The 11,404-nt window shown below is 50.3% G+C and overlaps 2 protein-coding genes across 4 annotated transcripts in view; one reads left to right on the top strand and one right to left on the bottom strand.

Moving 5' to 3' along the window:
• CRYBB1 (crystallin beta B1) overlaps positions 1–544 on the bottom strand; it is a 13,804-nt gene extending 13,260 nt beyond the window's left edge. For all 3 annotated transcript variants that reach the window (XM_024741552.1, XM_024741550.1, XM_024741551.1), the window contains exon 1: positions 314–544. The gene's annotated coding sequence lies outside the window, so the exon portion shown is untranslated. The remainder of the gene's footprint in view (positions 1–313) is intronic.
• A 3,656-nt stretch (positions 545–4,200) lies between these two features.
• CRYBA4 (crystallin beta A4) lies at positions 4,201–10,953 on the top strand. The gene is made up of 6 exons (XM_024741554.1): positions 4,201–4,221; positions 4,834–4,884; positions 5,540–5,658; positions 6,548–6,689; positions 8,569–8,711; positions 10,306–10,953. The coding sequence occupies exons 1-6, from the start codon at positions 4,201–4,203 to the stop codon at positions 10,451–10,453; spliced, it is 624 nt and encodes a 207-aa protein (XP_024597322.1). The 3' UTR covers positions 10,454–10,953.
• Positions 10,954–11,404: the final 451 nt, after the last annotated feature.

Here is an 11,404-nt window from a genome sequence, read left to right on the forward strand (position 1 = left end):
CTTCTCTCTCTGCCTATGCTTCTGTCTTTCTGTTTCTCTCCCCAGTATCTTGCTCTCTTTATACCTCTGCATCTCTCTCTCTATCTGTTCTTTGTCTGTCTTCTTTCTTTTCCTCCCTCCCTCTCTTCCTTTCTCTGCCTGTCTCTATTTTTATCTTTTCTCTCTCTCTTTCTCTCTCCCTCTACCTTTTTCCTGATTACCCCGTCTCCCTGACTCTTTTCTGTCCCTGATCTCTCTGCCTCCCCCTCTCTCTGCCTCTGTCCTGTCCCCTCCCCTCCCCTGGGGCTCTTAACTGCGGTGGGTCCCCTCTTACCTGGGGCCCTGCTACTTCCTGCTGGAGGGCAGGCAGGAGGGCAGGCTGGTGCAGTGGGTGACGAGGGCCCGACCCCCCATTTTATAGTCTGGCAGACACCAGACCCTGTGGTCTGTGGCACAAAGGGGGAGCTGGCTCAGCAGGCCCCAGGCAGAGAGTCAGGGGCCTGACCCTGCCGGGTTCCTGCAAAGAGCAGCACTTCCCATTGTAAGCCCGGCAGGCACAGCAGAAACCCTGGCCAGTAGCCACATCGCTTCGCCTCTGCCCAGCCCCTGCCCGGGTGCCGCTCTCACAAACCCCAGCCGGGGCTGGGCCCACAGGGTCCCCGCTGGCTGCCAATCCTGGGGCAGGGAAAAGGGGAGCCCCCAGAAGGTAGGGGACCTGGGTTTGAGTCCAGGCTCAGCCACTCTGCACTGTGCGGCATTTGGCAAGTCTCTATCCCTCAGGGCCTCCGTGTCTGCAGTTATCAGTGGCGCACGTGTCCCTATGGGGTGCTGCACAGGAAAGAGGGGGCCGTGAGTAGCGCTAAATGCATTACCGCTGCCCTCTGGTCAGGTCCCAGGACGACCCACCTTATTTGGCACTTTCATTATACCCATTTGGCAGATGAGCAAAACTAGGGTACAGAGAGGTCAGAGTCAGGAACTGGTCCGGGTAAGGGGGAGCTAGGGAAACCAGGTTGGGAGAGAGAAACAGGGAAACAGATTGGGAGAAGTGGAGAGTGACAGAGAAAGAGACATGATGGAGATGGACATACAGAGGGGCAGATGGACGGTGATGGGGAGAGAGACAGACAGAGAGAGATGGATGTCAGGTAGAGGCCCGGGTAGAACAATGGACTTCAACAGGGTCACACAGGGCGAACTCATAGTAGAGCCAGGGCTGGAGAGACCCAGGGGCACTGCTGGGCCAGACCAGCCTGCAGTCTGACTCCCTGGCCCCAGGTGGTGGGGGGGGCGGGGAGAGGGGATTCTGCATAGGTTTTTGCTTCTTCTATGGGGGTCCAGGAACCCAGATTCCCCGCGGAGCCCAGCTGCACCTGGAGGTCACCGTGGCCTGGGGCCAGCTCTGCCTTGTGCCCTTCCACCCCCGCCTCACTTCCTGGCCTCCCCCTCAGCCTTTCATCCTGGGCCAAGGCCTGGGAGGGGGCCAGCGACCGCAGGATGGGGCAGCCACTGTAATGGGGGCCAAGATGCCTGTGGTAGGGGCCACCCACAGGTCTGGTTTTCAAGGTCAAGATGTCTGGGGCGGTTCCATGATCCCTGTGGCAATGGGCTGCCAGCCAAACACTGAGGGCAGACGTAGGGGGTGCACGGCCCCATGCTGGATGGCTCCACTGGGAGCATCTGACTGACTTGGCTCCTGTAATCCTCATTATGACGGTGGGCACTCTGAGATCAATCCTCTTTGCCGATGAGGAAACCGAGGCAAGTCCCTTTCCCCTCTCTCAGCCTGTTTCCTCATCTGTAAAATGGAATTAGGACTCACATCTTTTTTTTTTTTAAGTTTTTTTTTTTGATGTGGACCATTTTTTAAAAAGTCTTTATTGAATTTGTTACAATGTTGCTTCTGTTTTATTTATTTTGGTTTTTGGCCACGAGGCATGTGGGATCTTAGTTCCCCAATCAGGGATCGAACCCACACGCCCTGCATTGGAAGGCGAAGTCTGAACCGCGGGACCACCAGGGAAGTCCCAGTCACATCCTTTTAACTCCTGAACCCAAGCTCTTAAAAACGATGCCCTCCTGTATTTAAGGGTAATCATGTTCCCCAGCTTTAGTGAAATATAAATGACACACAACGTAGTGTAAGTGTAAGGTGTGCCATATGTTGATCTGATACATTTACAAATTGCAAAATGATCGCTACCTCCATCCCATCACAGTTACTATTTATTTTGTTGTTGGGAAACATGTAAGATCTGCTCTCTAAGCGACATCCAAGTATACGATACGTATTAGCTGTAATCACCCTGTTGTACATTAGGTCCCCAAACTTGTTATTCGTGTAACTGGAAGTTTATACCCTTTGAGCACCATCTCCCTGTTTCCCCCACGTCCCAGCCCCCGGCAGCCACCATTTTACTCTCCACTTCTCTTATTTTGTCTTTTTAAGATGCCATATGTAAGTGAAATCATACAGTATTTGTCTTTCTCCGTCTGATTTATTTCACTTAGCACAATGCCCTCAAGTTCTATCCATGCTGTCACAAATGGTAGGATTTCCTTCTTTTTCAAGGCTGAATAATATTCCATTATATCTATATACCACCTCTTCTTTATCCACTCAACCATTGATGGATAATTAGGTTATTTTCACTTCTCGACTATTGTGAATAATGCTGTAACAAACATGGGAGTGCAGATGTGTCCATAGTAATTTTTTTTATTAGCAATGATGATGACAATGATGATGGAGACACACGATGAATGTTGTGTTCCAGGCGAAGTTCCGGAACAGCAAGTGCTGTTCATGTGTAATTCACACTTACCCTCACAATACCCCTATCTCTTAGGTTAAACCCAATTTACTTTGTTATACCCATTTTACATATGAGGAAACTGAGGCTCAGAGAGATTAAGTAACATACTCAAGGTTACTGAGCCAACAAGAGTGGGACACAACCCCGGGCAGTCTGGCTACAGAGCCTACATTCTTAGCCTTTAATCTTCATGGCAAACTAATATTAAAGTTATGCTTTTTTTTTTGCGGTACGCGGGCCTCCCACTGTTGTGGCCTCTCCCGTTGCGGAGCACAGACTCCGGACGTGCAGGCTCAGCGGCCGTGGCTCACTCTGCGGCATGTGGGATCTTCCCGGACCGGGCCACGAACCCGTGACCCCTGCATCGGCAGGCGGACTCTCAACCACTGTGCCACCAGGGAAGCCCTGATAGGGCTACCCTTAACCCTCTCAGGAGGGAACTAATATTGCCATTTTAGATGCCATGAGCTGACCTAGGACATCCTCCAGGTCACCCAGAGCGATCCGGTTTCCAGCCATGCTCTTTCCCATGCTGTGAAAGCCCCCTCTTAGGCCAACTCAGAGGGTGGGAGTGTGGGGAGAGGGCGCACAAAGAGAATTCTAGAAACCCTGGATATTCAGCAGGTGTGGTACAGTTTGCAAAGCATGTTCACACCCACCAGCTCCTTCATTCTGCTCACAGAGCCCTCTGGACTCCTCTCTGAGCTTTGTGGGCCCTGGAGGCCCTGGCCCAGCCACCTTTCCTGCCTGTGTCCCTCTGCTCTCCTTCAGGGTCCCTGAACTCCAGCACCATCAGGCCACCAGCCCCATATTCCTACCTCTACAGCTTTGCCCAGCGAAAGCATTTCCTTCCATCTCACTTTGTACAAATCCTCCTCACCCTTCAGAGCCTAGTTTCAATGCCACCTCCACCATGAAGCCTACCCTGATTGCTCCCACTGGAAGAGGAAGGGACCTGGGAGGGGGAAACGTATAGGCATTTGTTGAATGTCTGTTCCAGGCATGTTACATAATCTCACACCAGTCCTGTGATATAGTTTATTCTTGTCCCATTTTCCAGGAAGAAATAGGGGAAACGACCTGCCCCAGGTCACACAGCTAGGAAGGACGAGGTTTTTAGACTCTGTGTCTACCGCTTGTTATCCTTCTCCAGTCAGGAGTCCCATGGAGCTGATTAAGGCAGACCTTCCTCCTCTTGCCTTCTTCATGGGTAATCCCTGAGTGGGAGCAACCCGACCTTTCCCCCCCAGCCGAAGCCAATGCTGCTGACACCTCTCTATTGCAGTTCCAGCCAGGGCTGGCTTTTGTTCCCGTTGCTCGCTTGCTGAGTCAGGGCTCTGTCCCCCAGGGGCCCTCTCTCCTCCCTGCCTATAAGAGTCTGACCTCCGCTGGTGCCAGGTCTGGCATGTTCTCTGGGTCCATCTCGGTAAGTCCCAGGCTCGGAGAAGGAGTGGGATCTGAGCTCTGGGTGAGCATCCTGGGAGGGAGGGGAGCCCAGGTCCCCAGTCCTGGGGACATCACTGTGCCATCCTGAATGCCATCCTCATCCTAACCAAGGCGTCCTAACTAGGATCCAGACATCAAGACCAGTACCTGCAACCCCCATTTAAAACCAGAATTATTCCTGCAATCCTGTTGCCTCAACTTCCACTATTAGAGTTCCATTTTTGGGTCAGATGCTGTCTTTGGGAGGCTATCTTAAGCTGAGCACCTTGGTTCTTGCCTGGGGTGAAACATCCGCCCACCAGCAGCTACAGAAAATTTCCCATAGTGAGCAGATAAAACAATACAGAGCAGGGCTTAGAGGAATGGGACCAAGAATGGGTACATTTTGAGATAGCGGTAGGCTGGAAGAAAAGGAGATGGTATTGGTCACAGATGGAAAGGGTAGGAGAGGGACAGGCCAAAGCCACACTTTGCCCCCAACCTCAGGCACATCTGGACCCCATCTGGATCCCAATCAGCCCAAACTAGACTTCAGCCTCAAGGAGGGGAGCAGAGTCAGGGCAGAAGCTTATCACGTTCTTCTCTTGTGTAGGAAACAAGCAACATGTCTCTGCAGTGCACCAAGTCAGCGGGACACTGGAAGGTAGGAAGAGGCATGGGAAGGGGGTGATGTCTGGGAAGTGGGAGGGCACAGGTCGAACCCAGATCCTGGGGACCACCGCCCCCACCTTCATTGAATCCCCACCTCACCCCTGGCGGGCGGTAATGAGGGCCCATTTCACAGAGGATGCTATCAAGGCTCCAAGAGGGAGAGGGTCTTGCCCAAGTTCACACACTGGGGTCTTGATTTGAACTTGTGTCTTATGGTCCCAAATTCAACCGTCTCTCTGGCGGAGATGGCAAACTGGTAATGGCACATAGTCTCTGGGCATGATTTCTTTGACTTCCTCTGTGTTAAAAAAGAGAATAAAAAGAAAACCCAACCTTTGAGTTTGTCATCAGCCTTTGAAAACATGGAAGGTCCACAGAAAAGTCCAGATATAAGGGTTGTCTTGGGAAATTTAACAGTTGGTCTCATTATCACGTGCCAACAGTAGGTGGCGCTGAGCAGATGCCGCCCACTTCCACAGGGCCTATGCTCCCGGGTCCTCAGCCCTCACGCTCCTTTCCTGGCCCCTGGAGGCATGTGAGTTTGCAACCCCTGCTTTACCTGATCTGCCCCACCCTGAGTCCTGGGGTGAAGGCCTAACCGCTCACGGGACTCTGATGCGCGTCTCCACCTTTTCTCTCCGGCATAGATCGTGGTGTGGGATGAGGAGGGCTTCCAAGGCCGGCGGCATGAGTTCACAGCTGAGTGCCCCAGTGTGCTGGAGCTTGGTTTTGAGACTGTGCGATCTTTGAAAGTGCTGAGTGGAGCGTGAGTCCAGGGGGATTGGAATCGGAGTGGGGGAGACAGGAGGTGATCAAGAGAGGGGTGCTGGGACTTTTAGATGTTCTAGGTGTTACCTTCCCAGGCTCTAACTGTACCGGTGTGCCTTCCTTGTGTCTGAGATGCTGGGGAGTGTGCAGGATGGCAGTGTAAGGTCGTGCAGGTTGTGCACTGCTCAAATGTAAGGGGCGCCATTCACGCAGAGCCTTCCCACTGGATGAGGCAGCCCTGCGGGGGCAGACCTTTAAAACCCAGTGTTGCATCTGAAATGTCCCTCTTAGGCACAAATCAAAAGCCAATATCACTCACCAAAAGTAGAAGGTAACTATAACTAAATATAGTAAAAAAAAAAAAAAAAAATAATAGTAGCATTCTGTAGTTGAACATTGTTGCCTGATTGAGGCTCTGAGCATGAGATATGTTTTGTTAAGAGAGAGAGAGACAGTCATGAGATGGCCAAGGCTTAAGTCAGCATGTGGTCAAGCCTCATCTACATGGCCTAGAGGGACACGTGCAAGAGTGCCAGCTACCTGCACGGAGCCGGTCCCCTACCTACAGTATGCACAGCGAGGCAGTGGGCTACTAGGTCTAGATTGGACTCCTCCATGTCAACAGGCTGGATGTTTGGGGCCGGGTAATTCTGTGCTGGGGGGCTGTCCTGTGCCTTGGAGGACGTTTAGCAGCATCCCTGGCCTCTACTCACTAAATGCCAGCGGCAAAACCCTCTGCTCCCTCCTCCCAGCACGAGGACCAAAAATGCCTGCAGCCATTGTTCCATGCCTCCTTGGGGGCCAAAGTCACCCCTGCGTGACAACCACTGGTCCAGAAGTCAGGGTGGGGGCCTCTTAACCTCTTGCTCTCTCCCCTCTGTCCACAGGTGGGTGGGTTTTGAGCACGCCGGTTTCCAAGGGCAGCAGTATGTGCTGGAGCGGGGTGAGTACCCGTCCTGGGATGCCTGGAGTGGCAACACGTCCTACCCCGCCGAGAGGCTCACCTCCTTCCGGCCCGTGGCCTGCGCTGTGAGTCCTGCCACTGCCTGAGCCTGGGGTGGCCTGAGCCCCTCCAGTGGGGGTTTGGGAACCAGATGTCCCAGAGTTCAAATTCTCATGTCACTGCTTCAAGTTGTGTGAGGTGGCAGTCCCTCCCCTGAGCCTCAGTCTCTTCATCTTGAAATGGGGCCATAGTACCTATGTTGTGGGGTAAAGGGATGTACGTATAGCATCTGGACAGAGCCCTCCACAAACGTTCTGCCCATTGCAACTTTGGTTATAATATGAGCTCCTCCGTGTTGTGTGTCCTTCTTTTCATGACTGAGGGACAGTGGGAGAGTCTGGGTGCCAGAGATGGCAGGGCAAGTGAGGAAGAAGCGTTCTACCTCTTGTTCCTAATTCATTATCAGTGTTCTCGATTTTATATTTTTGCTACTGTTTACAGAGTATGGGTGGAGGTGGGCATTATTACTCCCATCTTACAGATGAAAAAACTGAGGCTTGGAAAGGTGTACTTTTTTTCCTTCAAAAACAACTTTTATGGATTTTAAATCACATGGCACACATATTTATCACTTAAAGTTCAGGGAAAAACCTGATATGGCCGAATAAGAAAATAAAAGTCACTTATACCCACACCTCTGAGACAAAAGCTCACTGTTGTCAGTGCTGGAGATTTCCTTGGTCTTATATGCTACCCACAGATTATATTTGCAGTGTTGATATCAGTATCTATGTCTAGATCTGTATATCCATCTATATCTATATATCACTCGGTTATAAAAGTTGAATCATAACGAACCTAAAGTTTGGAAACCAGCTTTTCTCCCTCTGCAAGTATATCACAATCACTCTCCCAGATGATTAAATCTCACCTGTGGCATCATTTTCCATAGCGCCCTAGTATATCATTTGGTGAATGTTCATTTGTTTCACAAACGGCCCAGGCGTTGCGCCAATGCGGGGACTCGGAAGGACTCTCACAGATGCAATCCCTACCTTTACCCAGTTTACGACTTCTGGTTTCATTTCGTTCTCAAAACAATCCTGAAAAGCAGATGTGGTTAGTTTCATTTTAGAGATGTGGAAACAGGCTCAGAAATGCTGTGTGATGTGTTTTTGTTTTTTTTTAAAATAAATTTATTTATTTTTGGCTGCGTTGGGTCTTTGTCGCTGCACGCGGGCTTTCTCTAGTTGCGGCGAACGGGGGCTGCTCTTCGTTGCGGTGCGCGGGCTTCTCATTGTGGTGGCTTCTCTTGTTGCAGAGCACGGGCTCTAGGCGCGCGGGCTTCAGTAGTTGTGGCACGCGGGCTCAGTAGTTGTGGCTCGCGGGCTCTAGAGCTCAGGCTCAGTAGTTGTGGCCCACGTGCTTAGTTGCTCCGCGGCATGTGGGATCCTCCCGGACCAGGGCTCAAACCCGTGTCCCCTGAATTGGCAGGAGGATTCTTAACCACTGCACCACCAGGGAAGTCCCCATACTTTTTTTCTTTAGATGATTAAGCATAGTCAGCTGCTAAGTGGAGAGTCAGGATTTGAACCCAGCTCTCCACACCCTTCTCTTAACCGTAGTGCAATATCCCAGTGTACCTGATCCCCTGTTATCGGGTATTCAGGTTGTTTTTTCTCTTCTCTTCCCCCTTCCCTTCCCTCCCCCGCCCCCTCCTGTTATCAACAACGCTTCTTTTCTCCTTGATTATCTTCTTTGTGTAAATTTCTGAAACAGGAATTTCTGGAAGGACAAGCAGTACACCTCTTGTAAGGTTTCTGGTGCCTGTTGCCTTACCGTCCTTCCAGAAAGTTTCAAGGAAGGCTGATTTTGGAGACAAGAACAGGGGTGTAGGGGCCAGCAGAGGCTCCTGGGTTTCCGACTGAGGACCTGATACTCTGGCTCTGTTCCCTGTACCTGCAGAACCACCGCGACTCGAGGCTGACCATCTTTGAGCAAGAGAACTTCCTGGGCAAGAAAGGAGAGCTGAGCGATGACTACCCCTCCCTCCAGGCCATGGGCTGGGATGGCAATGAAGTGGGCTCCTTCCATGTCAACTCGGGGGCGTAAGTGGATGCAAGGCTCTGCTTGGCAGGGACAGAGAGGATGTTGAGAGGGATGGGGACACCTCCCGTGAAAACAGTATGCTGGGGACTTTGGGGACCTGATGCCCACATTCCAGAGGAGGATACTGAGGCACAGGGAGCTGTCAGGCAAAATTTCTGGATTGAAAGTAGTGGACACCCAGATCACACTGATATTGAGCTCAAAGGTTATTTATTGGCCCCTGTAACTAGCTTCAGGCACAGCTGGATCCAGCTGCGACAGTAGGGATCTGTCTTTCTCCCCCTCTTGCTCTGCCTGCCTCAGTGTGGCTATATGCTTAGGCAAGCTCTTCTCATGTGAAGATAAGATGGCAGCTTCATCCTTATATTCCAGCCAGCCCCAGGGAAAGAGAGTGCCTTTTTCTCAGTGATTCCACGAAAGGTTCCAGGAAAGGCTCTCATTGGTCCAGCTTGGGTCACAGGTTCAACTCTAAACCAATCACCATGCCCACAGGAATGGGGTGCTCTGGTTGGCTAGACCTGGTCACGTGCTCATTGCTAGAGTGAGGATTTTCCCACATTGACTGAGGCAGGTGGATGTGACAGGGTCTGTCACCAGAAGAGGAGAGGATGGATGCCCAGGAGTAAACAAACAGATGTGGGTTAAGCAACTTGCTCCACATCCAACAGCAGGTAGGTAACTGAATCCAGCTTCAAGCCCAGGACTCACTGACCCTTCCCACCCTTTTCACCCAGGGGATGGCTGAGGTGTGAGATCCTCAGTTATATAGGATATGAGAGTCACCTTCTGAGGTACCCCTTGGCTCCTGGCTGGCAGGGACAAAGATGGGAGGTAGGGTTACTTTATTTTTTTAGTTTTCTCGGGAAGCACCAGAGGATCTTGTTTCAGAGTAGGATGGACCTCTTGTGCTTCCTGAGTCCGCTTCCCTCTTACAGAAAGGGAAAGGGAAGCTCAGAAAAGGAGACACCAATCCTTAGCTAGTCCTGAACAATGCAGGGGTCGATGAATTGAAAGAATAGCCTTTGCCTTGGAGGTACCCCTGAATAAGGCAGGAGGGGGAAAAAATAAGACTCCCCACTTCTTTCTCCCTCCACCCATCCCTCTGTCCTTTCCTTCCTTCCTTCCTCCCTCCCTCCCTTTCTTCATCAAATATTTATTGAGCTCCTCTGTGCTGGGTATCATGTTAGGCACTAGATAATGATGAACCAGCACACACACCCCTACACCCAGGAGCTTCCTGTTGGCAGAGGAGCCTGACATTTTTACAAATCATCTGTTAATTACCTAATTACATGAGTGCTACAAAGGTTCAATAGGGGACTGTCAGACCGCCCTGATGACTGAGCTGAGACCTGAAGGATAAATCCAACTTAACCAGGCAAAGAAGGGCGGGAATGGTGTTACTGCCAGAGGGAACAGCGTGATCAAAAGGACCCAGTGCTGGGGAGAGCAGGGCACATTCTGGGCAGGAATGCCAGGGAAGGAAGTCCAGGATGGCTGGAGTGTGTTTGCAGCATGGGGTCCCCTTGTCCCTGTCTTAATCACCATGCTGGTGCCTCTTCAGGGTAACAGTCTGCCTCTTCCCTTTTCCAGCTGGGTTGGCTCCCAGTTTCCTGGCTACCGAGGGTTTCAGTATGTGCTGGAGTGTGATCACCACTCAGGCGACTACAAGCATTTCCGGGAGTGGGGCTCTCATGCCCAGACCTTCCAGGTGCAGAGCATCCGAAGGATCCAGCAGTGAGCAGGGGGTCCAGCGCTGAGCAGTGAACATGTGCTTGTCTGGAACAGAGGAGCTTTGGAGGCTGTTACATGCTCTCTCCTCTGCCTCCCCCTGTAACCCGTACGACCCCAGCACCCACGTGGGCAAGTCCATGCACAGTCAGCACGAAAAACTAAAAGTAATTAAAAAAAAAAAAGTCTAGGGTTAGCCTGTGGTTTTCAATTTTATTAATCCCTTCAAAGAACCAACTTTTAGCTTTATTGATTCTTCTCTATCATTTGTGTTTTATTTTACTGAGCTTTGCTCTCATCCTTAACGTTTCCTTTCTTCTATTTACTTTGGGTTTACTTTATTCTTCTTTTTTCCAGCTTTTAAAGGTAGACTCTTGGGTCATTAATTTTGGCCCCTCTTTTCTTTCCCCCCAATATAGTCGTTGAGAGCTATAAATTTCCCTGCAAGTACTACATTAGCTGCTTCCCAGAAATTTTGATTTGATGTGCTTCCATTATCATTCGGTTTGATATTTTCTAGTCTCCCTTGATTTTTTTCTTTGACCCATAGGTTAAAGGTGTGGTATATAAATATTTATTTTCTAGATATTTTATTGGGATTTTCTAGATAGTTTACTGTCATTGATTTGTTATTCAAGTCCATTGTGGTCAGAGAACATACTCAAGATTTCAATATTCTAATGAACGGAAACTTATTTTATGGCCCAGCTTATAGTCTATTCTTGATAGACTTGAATACTGTTTAAATCCTGCAGTTGTTAGCTACAGTAAGTCCTCTACATACAAACCTTCAAGTTGCAAACTTTCAAAGATGTGAACGCGCGTTCATATGTCGAGTCACGTCAGTTAGCTCGTGTGTCTGGCGTACATTGTCACATGCGTGCATCCTCTACAAGTGGTTGTGTTTCTGTATACTTTACTGTACAGTACTGTATAGAGTATAGTAGTACAGTATCTTTAT

The sequence above is a fragment of the Neophocaena asiaeorientalis genome, unplaced genomic scaffold (assembly GCF_003031525.2).
Source record: "Neophocaena asiaeorientalis asiaeorientalis breed wild unplaced genomic scaffold, Neophocaena_asiaeorientalis_V1.1 scaffold648, whole genome shotgun sequence".
NCBI classification, from domain to species: Eukaryota; Metazoa; Chordata; class Mammalia; order Artiodactyla; family Phocoenidae; genus Neophocaena; species Neophocaena asiaeorientalis.